At 37.6% G+C, this 25,962-nt stretch overlaps 1 protein-coding gene across 1 annotated transcript in view; it reads right to left on the bottom strand.

Moving 5' to 3' along the window:
• The window catches only part of LOC140244429 (unconventional myosin-XVI-like), a 197,202-nt gene that overhangs the window by 36,758 nt on the left and 134,482 nt on the right, over positions 1-25,962 (bottom strand). The window contains exon 26 of the mRNA XM_072324068.1: positions 11,368-11,489. Coding sequence (XP_072180169.1) covers positions 11,368-11,489 — 122 coding nt within the window. The remainder of the gene's footprint in view (positions 1-11,367; positions 11,490-25,962) is intronic.

Genomic DNA, 25,962 nt, shown 5'->3' with positions numbered 1-25,962 from the left:
CACTTATCACTAGTCACCAGCCAGTAAGTTCAACTGTCACAAACACACGCAAATCACATTAATTCACATACTTGCACACTCATTCACAACAGGAAACTCCCTTAGCCCCCTCCAAAAATCCATTCAAAATCCCAAATTTTACCGTCAAAAGTGCAGAATCGGCGCTACTTTCCAAAAGCGCGCGCGGATAAGGCCCAGTTTTAAGAGTACGGGTCGCCGGAAAAGAGCTAAAAATCGAGAAATACGCCGTTCTCTCGCGGGATTTTTCGCCTATCGCAAGCTTGGAGTGTAATGGTATCCTCAACAACGCAAAAGAAAAACAAAATTTCCGTACGTGCCGATACAGTGTCCCAACGTACAAGGGTTGAATGCAAGTGCCGAGGCCCCAGTATTCGGTCACCAACGGTCGCCGCAATGTCCCCGATGCAATTTTGCGCCAACAAGGTAGCGCGCGCGCGCATTTTTCAGCTGCTTTGAACACGCATTGACTTTGAACGCGCACATCGCGTGACCGAATACTGGAGCCGGTGACCGTATACTGGGGAATTTTCAAGGTGAAATATTTCGGGATTTTGCGCAATTCTGTGAGATATTGAACAAAATGAAAGTTGAGATTACAGAAATTTGATATATTTCACATACATTGCTGTAGATATGATGTATGTATGTATTATTTTAGTTTGAAAAATATTGCAAAAAAGCTTAAGTGACCGAATACTGGGGATGTTACCCTATCTGCTCTAAATATCATTTCCACAAAACTCTTCATCATTCACTCACTGCAGCACAGAATACAAATCTGTGATGATTTATGACCTCATCAGTATGAAATTCTGTAAAGAATTAGGACAATAGAAAGTAGTCCCATTGAACAGATGCTTAATACCATCTGCTAGCCATGCAAAAATCTCATATTTCCAGCCAGAAATCTGATCTGGCGAGATGGAATAATGGGATTTTGTTGCTTGACCACTGGATTACAGAGAATCTATGGACTACAGGCTGGATAAGGAAATACTTGTGATAAGATTCCATTTCTGTTGGAAAGTAAGAGCGAAATATGTTTGAGTGCCTCTTAACAATTATTATGTTTCTATGCCATCAAAGCTCAAACATAGTTCCCAGAAAGTCTCAAAATCACGAAGCTTGTCTGGCTGCTACAATATGCCACGATAATGAGTTGTTTTGGAGTATTTTGAGATCAAATGTATGAAATAATAAAAGTTGGTGTACCGAACTTTTATTCCTGAAACCCCCTTCCCTTTCAATAGTGGGTATGTAGAATGCAAATGGTATGAGATGATCTCATCCTGACCTAGCAGTAATATTGAAAAGTATGCAGCTAAGAAACTGCATGCATTTCACTCTGCGCAATGGACACTGAGCTGCTATGGCTAGATATATTGTATCAATTTCCATGAAGACTCTCTTGTATTTAGTTACAATATAAGCAATGATGAAAACTAAAATGTACATTTGAAGTATTTATGGAAATAAATCCAGCATCCTGTTTTATTCAGCCTTTGGGTTGTTGGTCGAATCCCTAACACATTCTTCTGAACTGTTTGCAATAGAATGTTTCCAATAACTGACTCATTGTGTTTAATCTTGAGAAAAGATATAATCAGCATTAGATGTTAACAAATTGTGAAAAATGAAATAAAGTGATACTTTCAGAGACAAAACCAAAATGAATGATGACTTTTATAGGAACTTTTATGGAGAGAGGTTTTTTTGGTTGCCATATCATACTGCAGGCTTTTAGAGTACCTGCCCGATGTGAGAAAAATGCAAAACAGATGAGCAGTGTATTCTGACTCAAGGTCAGAGGAAAGCTCGTCTGTGTGGGTGATGCCATTTTAATGTTACAGCAAATGTAGTATATCTCACATGCACCGTATTTATACCACACACATAATGGACTGTAGGGGGGGGGGGTGCTTTGTCTGTTGACGTTCCTCGCTGCGGAGATGAGTATGGGTTGCCAAACGAGATAGAGAAAATATAGCTCACTGCCAGGGATTGCCTACAAGCAGTGAACTATCTGTGTCTGTCTCTAAGGGATGAGGAGATGCCAGATTTAGATCCCTAAATCCTCCCCAGAGGGGCTGGGGGAGGAACAATGAGAGAAGGAACCGGTTCCGCAGCCACAAGGGTTGCGATCTTCGTCTCGACGTCCCTCTCCATCGCTGACGCAAGCGGGACAGCAGCGGCTGCAAGTAAACAATTTTACCTCTTTTACACACACATACACACACACACACACAAGACATTTCACACAAAAAAATTTATCCCAACAATTTTGCATATGGAAATAAATGTCATCTACATGGGTGTTCACACTACCAATTCTTCACAGGAAGGATTAGATATCAATGACTATTATAGAAGTATATATCAGATGGAACATACGTATCATATAGGCCTACATAATAAATACAATGAAAAAAGATGTACTCCTGTATATGCCATATAGTTAGAGTCTAATTTCCCACTAAATAGGACCTAAAGACAATTTTGTGAGTGGTTAAAGTCATGATCGTGGAATTAACTACTGAACAGAAAAATGTGTGTGAGCACGTCAAGTTAATGTTGGGATCAGAGTTAATATTTTCATGTGTTTTTGAATTCGTGAATAGCATCCGACTCGCAAAATTCGCAAAACTAAAAATATTACTAAATGTACGCCATAAACAGTATACTATTCAGCAAATTATGTCAGCACACATACAAGAAATGTGGACATAATCATGATTGACATGAATTTCTATGTAGTATGATGCTTTGATATTATCATTCATGATCATGCAAGATGAGGAGTGTCAGGACTAAATTAGCATCCTTCTCCACAATGACAATTCCAGGTAATCTAGTTATATGTGAACATGCCCACTGATCCCCTCTGCAGAGATAGAGGGGAAAAAAGAAACAGAATTCTTGCTCCGACATTACTCAGAACTATTTGGACCTAAACTGAGGTGACAGGATGAAATACTGCCAAGATTAAAGAGATCCGATTCAGGCCAAAGGAGATTCTGTCCCTCGAGCATTGAAGACAATCCATTTGCAACGTCGTCGAGAGAGACGAAACAGAATCGTGATTCTTCCCCGAGCGTTATGATTCTCCGTACTAGGGCTTTGCCAAATTATGCTCCCAGCAACATGATATTCTGTGTGGCTCCTGTTACATTGCCAAATTAAATAGGAGGAAATGTTTATGCTCCACACCAATTTGCAAACTTACGGGGCAGACAGCATTCCCCCTAGTTCACTTACATTGTAAAAGTCGTAGATAATTGGTTCTAACAAAGGAGCGTATGAAAAGGGTGGCAGTTCAAGATTTACAGTTCTTAATGTAGTTATCCAAGAAATCCTGTGGGGAAGATCACAATTATCCCAAATGACTGAGAAGCTCATACTTAATTATGCTGCATTGACAGTTGCATAAGTTTGACTTTCTATTCATGTATATTTTCCATAAAACCATCTTCTAAAATTGCAGAGTTTTCGCATCATCTCACACGTCTCCATACTTCCCAGGGGCTTCCCTAATGTATTTTCCACGAATCAAGTACTCGCTGTGATGGAGTGCAGCAATATCATTACTGTTGTAGAAGCCCCACCCCCCCCCCCCAAGTTGGAATATGGTATTAAATATCAGTTAACTGTTTGCTGTGAAAGGTTTATATCAAATTCCACATTTCTCAAGTTTTCTCCATTACATCATCATTGGGAAGGAATCTTTTTCTGACAGACCTTTGGGAATTTATGTTTGACAAGCACTGTCTGATATTAACTGCCATCAATGTTCCATTTTAGAGGAATGGAAAGGGAAGTACATGTAGTATTAACAGAATCAATTCTGAATATAGTGTTATCATGCACTGTGAAACAGAAGAACTTTACTATATTTTTCTAATTGCTAATTTGACAAGTGTGCACATGAGCATAACCAAAGATTTTCACACACACTGGCACAAACCAAAGGGGAAAAAAAAATGAATCAACAAATTGTAGGTCTGACACTGTCTGCTGGATATTTGTAATGCAAACTTCAAGAATCCTGGTTGGGCTCTCAGAGATGAGGCAATGGCACTCTCCTTGCAGGATATTTTGAGATCTACCCAGAGTTTTCTCTGCAGCAGTAAAACAGAATTCATGAATCACAGACAGCATGGAAGATCTCATTCAAATAGAGGTAAGAAGAGGGACTGATAATTTCCTTGCCCCGGCTACGAGAGACAAAAATAACTTGGTGGTGTAACAAAAATAATCATGAGGATCTGGTGTGACCTGTATTTGACTCTTGGAAAGAAAAAAAAAGGGTAACTGACCTGTGATACAGTATATTCAGCAGGTGATTATCCCAAAAAGGTGGACTACCCCCCTCCCCATACCTGCTCTTTAAAGGGATGGTGCAGTATTGGTGGAGATGAGAATTGGGCTTTTAACTTTTTGCGAGATACCAAGAAAACACTTATGATATAGTACAGAGCATACCATTTTTAAGAGGAATTCAAAATTTATTTGATGAAAGATGGGTTTGGAATGACTGAAAAATCCAAAAACAAAGTGATCGTAATAAAGTGTGGGTCCCACACTTTATTAGAATTGCTCTTTTTGGGGGGGATATCTCAGCCATTTCAAAACCAATTTTCATCAAATAAATTGAAGTGAATTCCTCATATAATTACATGCTCTTTCATATTTCATAAGAGGTTTCTCATTATCTCTCCAAAAAATGTTAGAAAGCTGAAATTAGGTCTCAACCAAAACTATACAATCCCTTTAAACCCTTCTTTAATGATACTTTGTACACTAAACAGACCAAGCAATTTACTGTCCCATAATACATTGTGTACCAGTGTTAACATAGGTCTTGTTAACCCGTTGAGGACGAGTCCCGAGTATACTCGGGCAGGGGTCTATGGGAAATGCGTGTCGTAGCAAAATCAGTCCGTCCTCAACGGGTTAACATTGGTAACATCTGATGATCTGCGAAGATAAACAGTATATTGCTTGATCTGGGAATATTAACTCCCTACCCTTCACGCTGAATGGATGATTCAATCAATGTCTAAACGTGGCATCGCATCAGTGATTAAATAGGCCATTTTGGTAGTGGCAACTAATTTGAGTTTGCACATAGAACAGCCATTGTCTGGGGTGTGAATGTTAACCCATTAAAGACCAGTCCTGACACCAGTCCCGAGTATACTGAGTACCATAGGTGTTTATGGGAAATGCATGTTGCAGCAAAATCAGCCTGCATATAAGTCCCCCAATGGATTAAAAAGCCGAAACATAGTGCTCAGAAGGGCTCCAAATTCATTTCCCACCATTTGAAATTTGCTTGCAATAAAAGAGTCTATGTCTAGCTGACACAATTTTCCAGAATAATGAATTGTTTTGGAGTATTAATTTTGAGATCAAAAGTGTAAAATAAGTTATAGTTTGGGGTAACAACTTTTATTTCTGAGAGCCCTCCCTATTCAGCCGTGGGTAGGTCGAATGTTATGTGATGAATGATCTTGCTCTAGCTATCCTTACCAACGAACTATTAATTATTTACCTTTAACCCTTCACTTTGTGTGTTTTGGACGGATGATTCAATGTCCCACAATGCACTGCACACTAATAATAGAGGCAACTTGGCAAAGACAAAAGAACACTGCTACAGCAAGGTAACAGCCTTGCCTCCATGTGCCAAATTTACTTGTACAGCCTTTAAAAAAAAATCCATGTTATATATTTTCCCCTCCATGTTTACCCCTTAACTCACATGATCAATGTCTGGCAGCTATCTATAATCTACTCAGGAAGTGAATGCTCTGTGGATTATCAGCACAGCTACATGTAGCAGTAGTGGGAAGTGTTTATGGACATGAATGAATATACAAATAGGAAATCTCAAAAGTGTGTGTCTTTGAATAGAAGTTGGCACACTTGTCTGTCGAGATGGGCTCTACGAGGACAGGGAATTCACATGCACATACAGAAACAAATTTCGTCAAACTAAGAGATAGGGTTGTGAGTGCTGGTAATTTAATCCAAGGCATACAAGAACGTAGTTGGGCCTGTAAAAAGTTTATGGGAAAATGAAAATTTTCTAGGGAACAGGTTAATATACAATTTGGACTCTCAAACATTTGTCTGATATCGCTGCGCAATTATCTCTTGCCTTATGCTTGAAAATGAGAGGGTACTGACAAACTAGTGCTGTTTTCTCGCTATGCCGCCATCAAGGTAACTCTGATGAAAGCAGTGCAATGAGGACTCAATACAGTGTGACAGTGAATGCTCAGCACCATCTAATTAAACCATACGGCCACCACGGAGAGAGACATTGAAAACAACCACGGGTGGGAGTCTACATTCTGTACTGATCACACTCTGCCTACCTGAGGGTGTCTGAACGCACTAATTGCCTGCATCGGTATGACGATCCTTCGGCGCACACGTACACACTTGTGTGATCTGTATGCCGTTCTCGAGAATGGAGCTGTCCTCGCAGATCGTGGCTGGAGATAACACCAGCCGCAAACTGATAGATAGTGGTATCTCTAGAAGCAGGGTCCTTTCTAAATTCCCTTAACCTCCGACGAAAATGAAGTTCCCTTGGTTCCCAGGTGGGTTAGTCCGCAATAAAGATACATATGGGTCTCCTCTATTAACACACAAATCTGCGAGAGAGGTATATCAACCGGAGTGGAAGACAACGACGAGATGGCACGACTCAGCGGGGGGAACAAATTGCGTATTTCCCGCCGACAGGAAGCACCGCGTCTGCGGAGCTCCCGACGATTGTGGCCAGAGTGCACTTGAAAAAGGGGTGGGGGGGGGGGGGAGTTAATGGAGAGGTGATCAGGGCGGTGGAGGGGCGAGAGATCTCGTACCCTCCGCCGTGACTGGTGGACGGGGTGATTCATGTGATAGTGGTTGCTAGGTGACAGATAAATGGATGAGGCTGATGAGTAGGACAATGAGTCCCATATGGCTCATCATGAAGAGGGTGTGAACCTCGTTTGGAGCGGTTCAAAATATGTCAGGCCAATCAGTGAAGTGTCACTTTGTTTGATGGGCTCGCCCAAGCCGCAAGCTAGTCTCGTCTTACAAACTCCTCGATGATGACCTCGTACCTTCTGGAGCTGATTCAGTCAAACTTTAAGTTGTTGCTTTCAGTTAAACCCAATGATTATGAATCACACTTCATTATTAAGATGAAAAGCAACTTTTTGTGAGCTCTATAAAAGATCGAGAATAGCATGATGCATCAAACTTCAGATTCGAATCTCATTTAACATGGGCAGAACATCCACTACTGACTTTTGTTACAATCAGATGTTAATGGTATCTTCCAGGCATTCACAGAAAAAAAAAATATATCTATCCTTACATTAGGACACCTGTCTAGACATCAATATATCTTGTCCTACAGTTCCTACATGAGTCATAATCTGAACTTTGCAGGGAGAAAAGTTTTTTGAAACCCTTCCAACAATCAATGAGTTGAGTATACAAGGCACTGCTAAGAGATGCTATGTGATGAATTTCACTTCCTATAAAATTTTTCCCCTGTCCACACACAAGAGTAAAGTGAAATATTTGAAAACTTGTATCAGTTTACAAGGCCGACTAGTAACAAATAATTCCAATTTATGCTTGAATGCAAAAGTAAAGCTCATCTTTTATCCAATTCTTGTTTCCCTGCCAACAGTATCTTTGTGGTCTGTGGGATGAGGGAATTGCATGATGTCATGGTATTTGGAATCAAAACCAAAGAATACCTGACCGATCTCCTCGTTTCATCCAGTTACCTGGTAGCGAAAGCAGATCAGTTTCTGCAAAGACAAGATCTTCACTCTGTCATTTCCCTGAATGCTGCTGCTGCTGCTGCTGACCTAGGTCTATTACAAGACTGCAGGTCCTTGTCCTAGTCCAAGAAATCATCCACAAGTTCAGAAGGGCTCCAAGCTGCTAGCAAATGCTTCCACAACAGAGACCACTGGCTTTGAAATATGATTTTGCAGTCAAGCTCAGAGAACCAGAATCACAGAAAGCAACCTGACAATGGATGCGACTGGTTGTGAGTACCAGCAAAGTGGTAGTCTTTCCAAGTTCAGACTGTGTTACTATAATTTCTGGGCATCTGGCCTAGATATTGCTCAAGTAACTTAGTATTTCACACACAAAAAAATGCAACCTACGCACTAGAAACTTCCTAGATGTCAACAAAAGCATCTTTGCCACAATGATGTTTCCTTTGTGGCTGAAAAAGCATGAATAAATCACATGTAATAGCAAAAGAATGTTTTGTAATATCATACATAACTTTATATGAATTGAAATTTGGGGGCAGAAGAGCTGGTATTCCTTGAAGCTGATTGGAATTTCCTATCACACTTGTATAATTTCAGCCACAGCATACAAGTACACTACAACTTTAATACTCCCGCGGAGCAAAAGAAAAGAAAAGAAAAAATCAATTAAAAAAGATGCGATCACTGAATCAGAGGTCTGAAAGCTCCAGCTATGAGACTAGTCATTCTCAAGTGAGGACTAAACATGCATACGGATGAATGTAGCGTTGTCAACACGGGAGTATCATGTTTCCAATGTTCTCATTGTCAAATGAAACTGAAATATGGCTCATATCTCAAGACGAGCACACTTGAAATTAAAGTGTAAAGGCGCTCTGCATTGTCTACAATCATTCTTGCAAACTGAGTTGCTGTTTCTTCCTTGTTTCCTAGTTTCCTGTTTGTCACTTTGCATCTGGAGACTTTCTTGTGATTTTTGCTAAAAAATAGCAATATGTGATATCAACATGGTCTTATTTACCCAGGGTAGCCTCGTCAGTGTATAATTACTGCTCTTCCAGAGGGCCCTAATGAAAAATTAGGCCATGGTTGTTGTTGTTTTCAAGGCTAACACCAAGTGGCTACTCTTAATAAATTGCTCCTGGAAGCTTTTACACTGAAAGCAAAATTGTCTTGGTAAAAGAATGACTTTGTTTTTAAGTGGTATTCTCTCCTTTCTTTTAGCTGTACTACTCTTAATGGATAACCTTAGCTCACTGAGGACGGACTGATTTTGATACAACATGCATTTCCCATAGACACTTGCCCGAGTATACTTGGGACTTGTCTTAAACGGGTTAATTGCAAGCTAGCTACATGACAAGCCGCCATGTTAAATGTATATAATCAAAAGTCAACTGTGGAAAACTTTCATTTCAGTTGTCCTGAAAACAAATGGACCAGGGATAGCTACAGTTTATCATATTTGCTTTAGCAAGAGAGATTGTCATTATAACAAAAGCCTTATTAAAAAAAAAACCCAGTATATCTTAAAGTCCTGATTTCACAGACAAAGAAAGTCTGAAAGTTCTGACAGAATGACGATGATGGATCTAAGGTATATTCTCATCTCTCACACCAAAAACTTCCTTTTTTACCGTGTTTCCTATTTTGAACAAAAATTACATGGAACTGGTTAAAGCATTATATCAGCACAATATCATTAGAAATACAAAAAAAGTGTCAAGCTGAGCCGGGAACATCTACCTTTTAATATTCCCAAAAAGTCTGATGCCAATATCAGGATCCGTTTTAAATCTAGGTATTAAGGTTGTTTTTTTTTTGATAATTTTGCAAAAAAAAACACAACAATACTACATGACCAAACAAGGGGTGAATTGTGAAAATAAACAAGTTTTCATGCTACCTCATAAAATACCACTGAATGATAAAAATCATGATAAAAGAAACAGCACCAAACTATACAGAAACATGGTTTCTGGCACTCCGTGGGTTAATAAGAAAGAGAAACTAACACAATGTGGCATATTGCGTGACGGTGCAGAGACTCTCATTCAGTCGGTAGCAATGCATCATGGTCCTGTTTTGATAGAGAAATGTCGCCCTCAATTGTGCGAGCAGCAGGGGGAGGAGGAAATGTGCCCTGAATTAGCCTTCCTCGAATATGGCCTGACATTTTGAAGTAAAAACAAAAAAAGAAGAAAAAAAATGTTTGGGAGTGATGACAGTATCATGAGCAAACAATGTCAGGGTTACAGCAGGACATGGAAAAGAACATGGGGGAAAGAAAGGGGAAAGAAAGGAAAGAATGAATAGCAAGGACAGAGAAACTGGAAAGATGGAGAAAAAAAATATGAAAGCCTGAGAGAAAGAATAAGGGCAGAGAGAAGAGGAGAAAAGAGAGAAAGAGAGATAGGGAGAGGAAGAGAATCTGATGGAGAGATGAATAGAAACTTTGACATTACAGAATGATGGAGAGATGTGAATGAGTCAATGGAAAATAACAACAGGAAAGAGAAAGAAAGTATGCTAAAAAGATAGAAAAATAGCCAGCATGAGCGAGAGAGGGAGAGGGTGACGAGGAGAGAAAGAAAATCTGAAGTTGGAAAGTGAAGAAAGAAAGAAGAAAAGAAAGAAAACTACAAAGACACTTTGACATCCAAGGATGAAAAGAAAGATGAATGATTCAATAGAAAACAGCAATAGGAGAGAAAGAAAGATAGCAGTGGTGGATCCAGGGGGAGTGCACCAAAAGAAATTTGTAAAAAATTGGGGAAGGGGTGCATGCGCCCCCCTTTAATTTTGTAAAGGCGCCCCCTCTTTACGAAATTCCTGGATCCACCCCTGGATAGCATGCTAAAAAGAGAGAAAAACAGTAGGCATGAGGAGCAGAGACAGAGAGAAATTTACAGAGGAAGAAAATGAAAAGGAATGAATAATCTCCTCTGAAAAGAGTACAAAAAGCATGATGATAATCAGGGCAACAGAAGAAAAGATGTTGATATATATTTGGACATATCTTATCATAAGCAGACAAGTCCAATATGTAATTCAACAGCAATCATAATTTCCCAGTCATACAATGTGAGTTTATGTATATGTAATGTTTGTAAGAGAAATAGATTATGAGTCAGAGAGAGAGAGAGAGAGAGAGAGGGAACAAAACAGAAATATGTATATATGATAAAACAGAAGAAAAGAGGTAGAAAAAATATAAGGAGAGAGATAGAAACACAAAGAGAGAAAGTAAGATGTACAAAGATACATAGAGAGATACAGAAAGATATTGAGGGAGAGGAATAGATAGAAAGTAAGATGTAGAAAGATATATAGAGAGATAACTAAAGAAAGATATAGAGGGATAGAAATAGATAGAAAGTCTGAGTTAGAAAGATACGCAGAGAGATATAGAGAGATGAGGCAGAAAAATAGAGAGAAAGTAAGAGGTAGAAAGATATATAGTGAGATGTAGAGAGATATAGAGGGAGAAAAATAGATAGACAGAGAGAGGCGGACATAGGCAGGCAAACAATCTGAATCAACTCACTTTGGACAATGTCTCCCCCTTCTGTTCAATGTCAGACAGGAAGCTGGCGATGTATTTGCGCTGGCTCTCCACGATCTCCCATTGGTGCTTCATCTGGCGTCTGACCAGGAACCCGCGAATCACTGAACAGAAAAATACAAAATTATGTATAAGATTTACATACATGAATATAGTATAATTATACCATGAAAGCTAAGTTGTCATTTTTACACTGGAATGGTAGACACAAATTTGAGAGCAGTTTTATCAGTCTTAGAACAAGAAGAGATGCAGTATATTAAAAAGTGAAAGAGAAGAAAAATATACCAACAAATATATGCATGTGTATCCTACGTATATGCACAGTAATAATTATATCAATAATTGAATGTCTGTAACTTGGAATTTGTGAATTATAAAGACTTTAAATCTTTGCATATACTATGTGTTCTTGCATAAAAATGTGACAATGTGCACAGAAATATACTTATATGCCACATATTTTGCAAGCATAACTTATAAACTTTTTGGGGACTTGCAAGGCAATTTTGTAAATGATTGTATTTGTATTTATACTAGCAACTTTTATTAGCAACTGAATGAAAAATATGCATGGAATAAATAATGTTACAGAAGGCAAAATGCTTTCATGTTGCTAATTTTTATAATCATCATTGGACTTGCAATATTTGGACAAAATCATTTCATCTCAAATCATGAAGTTTATACAGTATGAAATGACATCTAGAAATTCCATATATAATATCAAAATCATACTGATATCATTTAATGACACTCACACAAGATATGCACAGACAACAATATTCATGTCTTAAAAATGAAATATGAATATCTTGTCTTGTTTCTGGCCATACATGTTATCTTGGTCACATGACTTTGACATTCTCTTTTTTTTTTTTAACAGACCCACAGATTCAATGTTTAATGCACAACTTTAATATTACCTTTTTAAGGAAAGAAGGTAGGTACTAATGACTTCAAGCTGAGGTTCTAATTATATAAATCATAGTTGTACAAAATCCAAAAGGATGAAATAGAAACATGACCATTTCTTAGCTTCATGATTACATCTCATCAGGCTGACAATGAATAACAAATCACCTAATCTATGCTTAGAAAACAACATTTTCCACACAATGTGGAATATTGAATATCTCTGAGTAGGTAATTGAATGATGCACTGAAGTTTTAACCCTATAAAGCCCAAGCTATTTTGACCCCTTCCCCCTTTATAACTTCTTTATTATATAATGTATGACCGTCATATTTGGCACATAAGTAGAGCAACTCACACTCTACATGACCCAACATTCGAAATTTCCCAAGGTCATCCACTGAGGGCGCTATTTACCAAAATATAAAGAAATACATAGGAAATACGCTAAAATTATGTTTTTTCTTTGTATTTCTTTATCCCCAGTATATATATTTTTATTTTATATCAATCATTTTCATATTTACCACAAAGGAAAAGCAAGTCAACTTTCACTATTTGTTATGGTTGAAATTTCTCAAGGTCAACATGTAGGGGCGCTATTCATTACAATATGAAGAATTATTATCCATACAGAGGATTTTTAGAGCCCAAATACAAGTGTTATTTTGTCGACGCACCTCATAACCTCCAACCCACTTAAAAAGTTTGTTGAACTCGACCAATGTTTTTTGCCGAGGCGACAAATATTCAAAATATTGGACGGCAAGAGGGGGATTCCCCAAAGTTTTTATAAACTGCACCGTGATTGGTTGAGATATATACGAGATGACCTGAAATAAGAAGTAAAAACGTCTGTGATTGGTCAATCACGAATTAACTAGAATATCGTTACTTCTAAAATTCTGTGTTTATGCAAACAAATTTCATATATCAATTAGTTGAAATTGTTTTTCACACAATTTTTCAAAATATCAATTTCATGACAGGAAGTTAAATATAGGTTTAATGAAAACAAGTTGCATTTTTTTGTGCATGCAGGCGCAAGGCGACGATTGATCTGCAGTTCTGCATGCTCAGCGCTACTGCTAGATAGCCCGCGCGCGATATAATGTAGCCAGCCGCCGCCGCTGCGCTTGCATTTGCATGCGCGATATGCATATTACAGTTACTGTACATGTATGTACGTGTGTACAAGTACGTTATATACAGCACAGTAGGACTAGTTGTGGTAGTAGTAGCCTAATTCGATCTTTCACGATCTACGGTAGATGTGACGTGGATTGTTTCTCAGATCTCGGATACAAATACATCTAATTCTGGTCTAAATTAGCTAGATCTCGGTCTAACAGTAACATGACAGCTACCTTGGATACATAGATCACTGTTTTATCAGAGACTGAAGTGGATTAACTTGCACTGAAGAGTGTACATGTACCATACCCCATGTCAGGATCACTACACAGTAGGAACAGCACTCGGAGTCGGAGACAGAAAGGGTAGGCCAAAGTGAAAACATTCTTTGCTAAAATCCTCTGTAGGATAATAATAATGATATTGAATGTCCTATTTTCGATTAATACAAGGAAATATTGGACTCGCTATGCAAAATATTGGACTCGTCTTCGACTCGTCCAATATTTGTGCATAGCTCGTCCAATATTTCCTTGTATTAATCTCAAGGCCATCCAATATTATATAAATATATGAAACCTATCATGTATTGCTTAGAATGGGTACATAATATTGACATCACATTTCATATTTCCAAAATATTGAAATTTTGAGTTTGCAGATTGATAATATGATATACAAATGATATTGCCGGCAAAGCTTGTGTGAAAATAACACAAAATAAAAGGGTAGTCTTTGGAAAATGCTGTATTTTCGATTATTTCTATTATATCTATTGTTTGATGCCTATGTCATATAAAAAATAAAGGAAATAAAAAGAAGACCATTTCAGGGTAATTCACAACCATAATTACTTCACAATTTGGTCCTTCAGCAAATTACAGCCAAGAAAACCCCCATTTCATCCATTATTATATTGTTAACTGAACTTGGAACGGAAAATCATGCAAAATCTGACGAACATGGTTGTCAGTTTATGGTTGCCATGGCAACCAACAATATTGGACATAGCTAAATCATACATCAAAATGTTCGCAATAAGATTTTAGGAAAAGTCACCAAATTTGGTTGAAATCTGGTGAAGGGTGTAGGAGTGGCAAACGAAAATATGGTAGGGGGGCACAATGTGCCCCCCCTTGGACTTTATAGGGTTAAAAGGGGAAAAAGGAGGAAAACTTGATGACTGCTTTTACATGTTATTACCAGACGCTCAGGCAGTTCAAGTTTCAGCTAAAATTTGGTAAACATTATTTCAGTCACTGCTATTAAACAGAGCATGATGAAATTGAAGCAAGCCTCACATGCAAAACAGGTCTGCTGGATGTCACAAGCAAACATAAGGCCACTAACGTCACACACTTCACGCAAGAGACTTTAACATCCTTCTGTTTCTCAACTGACAAGTTTGTTGGAGGAGAAGACATCCGAATGCTCGAATAATTTGCTGATCGCTCAGCAGAGCGGAAGGAACAACCCCGCAGTATTGCTACCCATGGAGCACAAATTGAAGGTCAACCCATAAAGTACCTCTTGGCTGTTGCTGTGGATATTACATCCTGCTTGGTTTGCGCAGACAGTTTGCTTTGTTGGCCAGCAATAAGAAGACTGCGCTTAACGACGATAAGAGATAACTGCAATTCCACGCACCAGGAGTTCACTTGCATCACTCATCAACATTTGTTTCCACTTTTAATTTCTGCTTCCCAAGATTGAGTTTCCAACATCTTTTTTTTTTTTTTTTTTAAAAAGACTGCATTCAAAGATGATAGGAAATTACCATAATTCCATGAACAAGACTCGTATTCAATATTTGTTTCCACTTCATTAATTTCTGCTTACCAGGATTGGTATTTCAATAATTTTTCCTTTTTTATTTTCAATAAAAAATGCATCTAAAGACACTATGTCATTCTTTTCACCAATAGTTCACATGCATCACTCATCAGTTATTTGTTTCCACTTCATTAAAGGGATGGTACAGTATTGGTGGAGATGAGAATTGGGCTTTTAACTTTTTGTGAGATACCAAGAAAGCACCTATGATATAGTACAGAGCATACCATTTTAAGAGGAATTCAAAGTTTATTTGATGAAAATCGGGTTTGGAATGACTGAAACATCTAAAAACAGTAAAACACAGCAATCGCAATAAAGTGTGGGTCCCACACTTCATTAGAATCGCTCTTTTTTTTGGATATCTCAGCCATTTCAAAACAAATTTTCATCAAATAAACGTTGAATTCCTCATAGAATTACATGCTCTTTCATATTTCATAGGCGGTTTCTCATTATCTCACCCAAAAATATTAGAAACCTGAAATTAGGTCTCAACCAAAACTATACTATCCCTTTAATTTCTGCTTCTACTCACAGCATTGGTATTTCTATATATATATATATATATATATATATATATATATATATATATATATATATATATATATATATATTTTTTTTTTTTATGAAAAAATAATTGCTAGCATTTATTACAGAATATGTTCTCCTGCCCAAATTGTCCTGACATAACATATACAATGACAACGAAAGTGAAATTTGTAGTCCATGATATCCGTCCGAGTATGCAAGTCTCTTTACTAAGTTTATGTTCTCCATAAGATAATCTCTCAATGCCTTTGCCCCCAAAAGCTGTCTGTTGCATTTTTTTCTCAATTCAATAAAATTCACTTAATTTTCTGTTCTACTTTATGTTTGAAACACGATTTCCTCTCATTTTTCCTAAGTTATATAACTGAAATGTTTGTTTTAGTTTTACTTTCAGGTATTGTTTACAATCCCACAACATATTCTATGAATATCAACTTTCCATTTGCCTACTTTCTGTTTTGTTTTGTTTTTTTGCTTGCTTTGTTCTACATGATTAAGTGTGATAAACATTTTGCATAAGACAAAAGTGATAACAAGAATCATTCTTTCATGTTGAATAATTAAATGATATAAATATGATGACTGCCCTCCGTCCTCTTTCTTCTGTCATTTCCCTTCCAAGGCTAAAGCACACAGAGATGATATAGATATTGTGATATTTGTTTTATAAATATTGTTCATTTTCATTGCTTATCTGTAATGACATGAAACCACTCAACATGAGTTTTTGTGCACAGTGCAAAAGTGCTTTGATAATTGACTGTACACCAGTCTGAATTCATGCTGACCTTGAAATATCAACTCTACAATCTGAGTGGTAGTTTTGGTTTAGAAAAGTTAATAGCACTGCTGGCCCCATCTAATGATGATAGAAGTGCTATGAATTCGTCCTGATTACATTTTATCATATTTCCCCATGGCCCAATGATGTGAGCCTAATCCGGTGATTGGTATGGGAATCATTTTGCTGGGGGCAATCCCTGATCAGCTCGAACATGCAAAATGGTTTGTTGTTTTGCATTCTGTGCTGATCAAAGAGACCGATCGTAAATAAAGCTCACTACCTTTAATACGCATGTGCTCAAAGGTTTCCCTCTTAAAAGTCTTGGGGCCCTTTTGTTCAAGAGAGCAGACTATTTTCGTGATGCTGTCGTCGCTGCTCAGTGAACTGGTGCTTCTTTAATAAACGTCTCTTGAGCATCTATTCCAAGTATTGAGCATTAAAAGGTTGGGATCTTGAACTTACGACTTGGGCAATCACTAAACTTCGGGGCCATTAACTTCCCGTGTTCGAGAACCGTGCAGCAATTTAGCCAATCTAGAAGAGAAGGAGATGAAGACCCACCCAACGGATCTTAAGAATCTCCAACCCCGTGAATCACATCAGCATCTCTCCACACCAATTTGATTCCTAGCTTTATCTCCCTTTGCGAAACCGATCCCAAGCCGAGCAAAAATCCGCTCGGGCTCTCCCACTTTGGATCAAGATAAAGTTAATTCAATAATCGCGATAATTACTTGAAAAGTTCCAGCAATCATGGGTCTGCAAAAGATCTCAGGCAAGAGAGCTTAAAAGGTAAAACAGGACTTAATTTGGAGTGATTAGTCGATCCTTTTCTCGAGAAAACGAGTCCTTGAAGAAGGGCGAGTTTTTGAACCCACCAAGTGGTCAGGAAGTAAGATCTAAAGGAGGTGATCGGCGGGGTGAATCTTTTATGTGCGGAATTCGATCTCAGTGAAAGCAAGGGTTATTGCTCGAGTAAAATCCATCTCCACACCCTCAGCCTTGACATATGCGAAAGGGACGGGAGGAAATTCTACTTTTGGTCAAACTCTCCTCGTAACCCTTAAAGGGAAAGTTCACCCAAATATGCGTGTGGATTGAGTGAATGCAGTAATATAAGTAGAACACATCAGTGAAAGTTTGAGGACAATCAGATAATCCTTTGAAAAGTTATGAATTTCTAAAGTATTCACATAGCTATTGCTGGATGAGAAAACTACTGCAGTTTCTGATGTCATGTACATACAATGAAGGATGGATAAAGAAAATTCCATAAAATGTCATTTTAATGAAAAATGCACATTCCCTTGACCTGTTACTGATACATGAATGGTAATACTGTTCCCCCTGCCTTCTGAAAGATGTAAGTCAAGCGTTCTTTCATTTTGCCAGAAAAATGAAAATATGTTGAATTCTGTTTATATTTTCTTCATATCGTTGTCCCACAGGGACATCACAAACTGTTGTAGTCTTCTCATCCAGCTGAAACTTTTAAAAATTCATAACATTTTAAAGGGCCTGTACAGTACTGGTTGAGGTGGGGATTCATGTTTTGAACATTCCTTAGTGAGATAATGAAAAACCTCTTATGAAATATGAAAGAGCATGTAATTTTACGAAGGATTCAATGTTTATTTGATGAAAATTGGTTTTCAAATGGCTGAGATATCCAAAAGAGTGATAATAATAAAAGGCGACAGGCCACGCTTTTATTAGGATCTCTTTGTTTCACCTTGTTTTTGGATATCTCAGCCATTTCAAAACCGATTTTCACCAAATAAACTTTTGATACCCCTTAGAATTGCATGCTCTTTGACATCTTATAGAGTGGTTTCTGAATATCTCGCAAAACATTAAAAGCTAAATCCTCACCGCGATCAGAACTGTACACACCCTTTAAGGAATTGTCCAATTTTCCTGAAACTTTCACTGATGTGTTCTACTAATATTGCTGAATTCACCCAAACCTGCTTTATATTCACCCAAACTTCATCAAAACTTTATACATGGAATTGCATTTGTTATTAGACAAAAGAATAATTGTAAAACATATATATATTTCGTATGATACCAAGCCAATTCTTGAATTTGTGATTAGAAACCAAAAAAGTTTATGATATGATTCACTTGGTTCTTGAACATTGCAGACACCTCCAGTCAGCAAATGTCTGACACTGCATTCTTTGCTTGAAATAACAACAAACAATAAAGAGCACGGAAACTGAAAGAAATCATCTAATTCCTGGATCCTGTTATTTAGAACTCCCTGCAACTAGATAATGACGGTGACCGTTCTTGATCTTTTAAAATGATTAAATTGTAACTGATTCTTGATACACTATGGACTGAAGTGTATAGAAACATGAGACAAACTCAAATTGATGGCAAAATACCATAGTATTTTGTGCATTAGTTAGTAATGTGAATGCAAATACAAAACCAAATGCATTGTGGTATACCGTAGTATTTTACAGTGGTCATTCAAACTCCACATGAAAATATGCATGTAAGATTTGTGCGTGAATTGCGTCACGAATGTAACATACCACCGATCACGCAGGGACGTATTTCCAAATCACATGTGTACGCAACCTAACACATTTCATCTTCTCCCTGAAGGAGATATGAGAATGCTACCATATATTAAAATTACTGTAGTATCTATTACAGTGGTATTTTGCCAACGACAATGAAATGGTGGCAACAAAATACAATGAAATGATATACCATAGTAATTTTGAAAGTGAATGCACCAACTGTGTAGAGACATGATGTAAGTGAACATGAGTTACCATCTTATGAACTAGACTGGAGGGATGACAAATTTGACACATTCGGTTTAATCTCCATGGCAACACATTTTGACAACACAATGAATAGTTCTTCCACCAAACAGCATCGGGACATTTCATTACCCACACACAAACACACATACACCTCATAGGTGCTTCAACTGGGAATATGATTTTTTTTTTCCTTACAGAAAAAAAAAAAACAACAACTGGGAATATGATACCTTGCTCAAGGTAACTGGGCATATTCCATTATTAGTTTATGAAAAAAAAATATTTTTTTTTTCAAAATAATCTAGCTGACTAATTAACACTGAAAACCATAAAAAAACACTTAAATACATTTAACATGCACTTAAAAACCTTCAAACAACACACACTTAAATACAGTTTCGAAAGTTAAAAATGAGGCCTCATATATGGGGTGTATACATTATGCAGGTGCATACACAACCATTAAGAATACATGTAAAATTATCAAACTTTCCAGATTTGAATACTGTGAAAACTATTCGCCTATATACTGGTTCTAGATATATGCAGAACGGGCAGGTGCATTAACCCCTGAGGTATACCCTATGCCCTAAGATTCACTTAATTTTCACTTGTTTTGAATACTCTGAACAAATGGTCATATGTCCGGTATGAAATGCATCCCTGGTTGCCTGAGTGAAACACTACAATATATCCCTGATTGAAGCAATTTACGAGAACACACACATGCGCGCGCGCGCGCGCACACACACACACACACACACAGTGCACATACATATAGAAGCATGCTGTGGTATACCAATTTCTTCATCTCTATGCACATCTAGTACACATTTTAAAGTATAATATACAACAAATACATGTCTAACAATGTGTATGAATGCACTGTTATGTAGGAATCAAGAAGAAATATTATATGTTCCTACTGATGTGTGATTGCATGCACTGGCATACGTGTGTACTGATACACAGACACCTGATTTTTTCATATTAATAGTTAATCAAACATCATATTAAACTGCCTATAAAGCACAGATTTTTATCTGAGAGCTACATGGTCAAAATCAACAATTTATGCAAGATTTCCCTCCCGTCATAGGCATTCTGCTGTACCTTAAGGTCATTCAGTTGATAGCTAAATTAAAAAAAAAGAAGACCATGATTTCATCTAAACAGAAAAACAATTTTCCCTGTACCTTTAAAGGATATTTCTAGTACCTGGAAAGTTTACGGATGCGCTCCTTCTGCGCAGCATGGTGGCAGTCATCCAATGCTGTTCAGGATGCGAGAGACGTATTAAATCCTTGTTCAGCCACAGAAATTCTTGGTACCAACAGAAGACGTCCAATCACATAGAAAATAATTGCCATCATCTCCGTGTAAGAATATTTCTGCCTGCATTAAACACTTGCACAGGATATGTCCTCAATACCATGCTGAAAAAAATAAAAGCCACAATGCTTTGATGAGCTTTAATACACGTGTTTATTTCCCTCCCAAAAAAGATGTGGAGGCCCCTGGGAGATTCGATGGGTCCTTGTTCGGCCCGGGCGCGTTATCTGCCCCCATGTAGCTATCGATCATCCGTAGTGCATTGTTCGGTCTGGTTTGTAATCGACTCTCTCCCCTCCAGGCCGAATGTCAAATTGCCACTTCCTGCTAAATGCTTCCCCCAAGAGTTCCTCCCCGCTCGAAATCAACGACTCCTTCTGCTCGATTGACTGACGCTGCGGAGCAAAAGTCGGCCCCGATCATGCAGAACCACGGAAAGAAATTTTCTCCCCCGTAAGGAAGCGTCTCGCCCATATATGTCGGAGCATCAACCCTTCTTGAGCATCTTGAAGTGGGATATAGATGAGCGTAGTTTAATAGCAATCACCCCTATCCTAAAGGAAGACGCTTTCAACCAAAATGCTGTACTCCCCAATGTAGGACTTGCCCGTGAGACATGTTTTTGGACTGGCGTAGCAACAAAATGAAAGCTTTGCCACTTGAATTTCCAAGAGGGGAAAGGGAAAAACATTACGATGAGTTTGAATCATCTCCAAGAATGCACCATATTGTCAGCTGAGAGCCGGAAGGGCACTATCCCATTCCAAGATTTGAGCATGAATAAAAACAAACAATCCATTTTCACAAAATAAAAAGTTTACTTAATCACAAAGAGGGTAGATTTAACACTGTTCTAAATTTTGGGTAAAAAGTGCCCTTGTGATTAAAATGAAAATAATTTTGAATTGACACCATAAGGTGGAGGAGATCAAGCTCTTACAACTTGATACCAATAACTCGATACCTCCAAAAATTGCGATAACACCCTTCTGGTTCTCAGCCAACAATATGCAAAATAGCCACAGAGATACACCATACAGTGAGTTAATGAATCACTAATGCTATATAGTACTCATTCTGTTTTTATATTCTCCCAAATCAGACAATATGGCATAGAACTACAACTGTAAAATGAGGAATGTTCATGTGCATTTTAATTTCATAAATTTCGCGAGAGCCAAGATTCACAAAATTCAAATGCACAAGAAAGTTCTTGTCTGCACTACGTGCATAAATGCCAGAGGCACTCAAAAATTTCATGCCGCGAAAAGGCTGTCGGCTTCAATTCAGGAATATGTCATGCCACGAAAATATTGTGTTTTCCGGTATTGTTTTGGAATACATGGATAGGATAAACCTCCTGAAGGACATACACACATGGAACAAAGAAAAAAATCCAACAACAATGAATATATACAGACATATTATATTCTGTGATGTTTCAAAATTCACTGACATTTTGCTACAGACATGTACTTAAACTTGTAGATTTTTGTATATTGTCTTTTACTGTGTTTTAAACATGCACTATTGTGTTTTTAATGTGCATAGAAAATCTTGCCTGCAGGAAAATATTCAATATTCAATTTGATTTGCAGTTTCTTGCAAACAAAAGCAATAAAACAATGTAATGAAAGATATATGTGTCACATTGACAAATATATGTGTGCGTGTATGTGTATACCTAATGTACACACATTTCTCTAAGTTTGCATGATTAAATTATCAAAGAGTGACTAAGTCAAATGAAAAAAAAAAAGCCACTGCTCTTTTCCAACATGTCAAGCTCATCAATTCCTGAAGCACAGCAAAAAAATATTCACATGTGCTTTCACGAGCCGAACGATAATGCAGAAGATATTTTGATATGCACCTGCCTAGAATTTAAGAAAAAGATGGGGGTGAAGTTGAGGGTGGGGGTTACAGGTGGGACAGGGCAAGCTTTGTGGGTATGATAACACAGACAGAGAGACAGAGCATGGATTTTCTGTGCATTTTTACAGCCAGGTAGCAATCACTGCATGCTTCGGATAAGACACGTCATCACATGTGACGACCATGGATATACTACTTGTGATGGAAAACTCTCAAGGACTCGATCTGCATCTGCACAAGACTATGGTAACTTTGACATACAAAGAAGATACATAGAAATCGCCATGGCAACTGCCCGTGGAATATGCGGACAAACCGATGTACTATGACTGATCAGCAAGGGAGGAAAATTGGCATGCAGGCTTATGGTTTGACATTTAGAGTATTTTTTTCAGGTATTACTTTCAAGGGATATGCAAGTTTCTAATTAGTTCTGCATTTTTGCTTTTCTCTGTGATGTTTTCCTCTTCTTTTTACCATCCTCACTTTTACATGTGTCTTTCTCATTCCTGTTTGCATATTATTATCCTGAAGGTATGCGTTAATTGAACATATATGTAAGTACGTTCGTATGTTTTGCAGACCAGTATGTAGGTGTATAGAAGTACAAGTATGTACGTGTGTGGTGATGTATCATAAACGAAAGCCTTATAATGTCTGGGAAATAATTTTTTTGGTTATTATATAGCAGATATGAGATTTTCAGATTTAAATTGATGTTAAACTTCCCCTTCTTCATTACAAGGAAAATATTTTCAAAAAGAATGAAATGTTAGAAAAGTGAGAAGGTTATATTGCCAAAATTGGCTTTACATACGCTTTTACTTCCTTTTATAATCTTCAACTTTATACGGGTAATGTGATGATTCATCGCATATGACAGTGTTTGAATGGATGTGTGTGTTTATGTCCATCCATAATCATGCATAAAAGTAATGAAAGAAAAGTAACTTCTTCTTCTCTCTCTGTTTTTAACTTTTTCCAGGCATTTAATATTTACATCCTGACACAACTTAAGCCTGGGTCATCACGTGAACTTTCCCTTGGTTTTTCGGACTCAAACAAGCTTGTTTTCCATCAAATTTTTTGTTTGTCTGAGTTCCCTTCTGGATGAATCTCGAGTTGATTCCTGTTGATCGACCAAATTAATTCCCCCCTATCGTGTATCCACCCCCTGGCATAGTAGAAGGCCGGGCCGACTTCCTCTTTGGAACCTCAAGTTTGTAAACGTCGTCCCGACTTTAGAGTCTCTCTCATCTCTTTATACAGCTTCCTCTAACTTCAGCAAAGAGATTTCAATGAACTTTTCGGGTCTGTGTCACAACTGAAATTTTCGACCAATTTTCCCCCTTAGCAACCAATCATGAATGTGGAATGATGTCTACTTCAAAATTTTGCTGAAAACCATGTCCTCAGCAGGTCAGTTTTATTGGGTATATACCATTGGTAAATTGTGCAGGATGAGCTCACACAAAAATCAGACATCCATATGTGCATTTTCTCATAAACTCTTTACATTTTCAGAATCTCTGCATAACTTTCAAAGCATTCTTTTTTATATCACCAGTAATTCATGCAAACTTGACCTCATAGTTTTAAAGTTAATAGCAAGCCCATACAGATGTAGCAATGTACTATAGTATATCAATAAGGCCATAGTGACACAATATAGATTAGGGGGATTAGGTAATCTCTATTCATTGACAATTAGTTTCCAGACTTTTGGGCCAATCAGTACAGAAAGCTCTTGAGCATGTTTGCCGATGGCCGTAAAAAGCACAGTAAGGGTTAATAATGATGATATATTGTATAGGCAGCTCTTTAACCCACTGAGGACGGACTGATTTTGCTACAACAAGCATTTCCCCATAGACACCTGCCTGAGTATACTCGGGACTCATCCGCAATGGGTTAAAGGGATGGTATAGTTTTGGTCAAAATGGGGATTCAGGTTTCAACTTTTTATGAGATAATTAGAAACTGCTTATATGAAATATTAAATGTCCCATCTTTTATAAGGACCACTTTACTTAACTTTGTTTTTTGGATATCCTGGCCATTTCAAAACTGATTTTCATCAAATAAACTTTTAAATCTTCTTAGATTCATATGCTCTTTGATATTTCATAAAAGTGGTTCAATTCTTATTAACTCATTATTAAAGTTAAAACCTGAATCCCCCATCTCAACCAAAACTATATCATCCCTTTAAAATCCTCCACTGTGATTATAAAAAGAATTGGGGATACTCCAATTTTTCTTATTTTAATACAGTGAGTAATAATCAAAGCATCGTCATATGAAACTTGAGGATATGATAATTGACAGGAAATGAAGTAATTGCACATATTTTGATCATACTTTTAATGATGGTTATTTCCACCATATTAAGCCTTCAAGAAAACATGTTAACTGTATCTCGCCACCACCCCCCCCCCCCCTCCCAAACTCCCCTGCAGGGAATGGATAGATGGTTACAAGTGCTTGCATGGTGCTGAAATGTCTATTTTGACCACGACAAGATATCAGATTGCATCACATGGTCATTACTTCTCGATGTAACCGGACCAATCAAAGAGGAAGTACCTTTCACATCCAAAAGAGAGAAAATCAAACTAAAACAAGCAGGTCAAACACAACAGGATCCCACTCGGGGACTGGAAACGAAATAACAGATTTCCGAAAGCCTTATCATTCTCGGCTTGGCATTACCACCGAAAATCCTAAATGAGGAGGGAGGATTCCAAACAGGAAATTTATCCCGTATTTCCTGCAGTGGGTTTGTTGGCAATGCCGGTTGCTGCGGTAACACCTCAAAGCCCAGAATGGGGTCTCTGATACTGATAATTTGTGGGGAAAGAGTCATCTAGTATACATCCAGTCCTGCTCAATGTTTTTTTTTTGTTTAATTTTTTTTTTATAAGATTCAAATTTGCATATTTGAGCACAACTTGACGCTGTCAAAAAGTAGACATATCTAACAGCTAACCTGGTTTGGATCTAGGGCACTTTAAAAGTGGCATTCAGCATCAACGATCGCTCTGCAAAATATCCGGGTTGCTATTCAACCAGAGGTTAAGGTTCAATGTACTATCATAATGGGAATGTAGAAGCTTTCAAATAGACCTTTTTGGTTTTAAAACACTGTAACTTATGACTGGCACAACTGTGGGGTTTCCAAAATAAGAAAGATGATTCAAAAGGTCCCTGTAATTTAAATGTATATGCATGTTGACCTGTATTGATACCTTCTGGTCTGTACTTAACCAAATCCATTTAAATACTTCCTAAAATTATTCATTATATATTCATCAATTTTTTTTCTTTATTTTCTATGCACCCTGTTTAGTCCGATCTTTAAAATA

Source organism: Diadema setosum, chromosome 21, assembly GCF_964275005.1.
Source record: "Diadema setosum chromosome 21, eeDiaSeto1, whole genome shotgun sequence".
Lineage (NCBI taxonomy): Eukaryota > Metazoa > Echinodermata > Echinoidea > Diadematoida > Diadematidae > Diadema > Diadema setosum.
The sequence above is the reverse complement of the archived record's forward strand: the minus strand, read 5'-3'. Positions and strand labels throughout refer to the sequence as shown.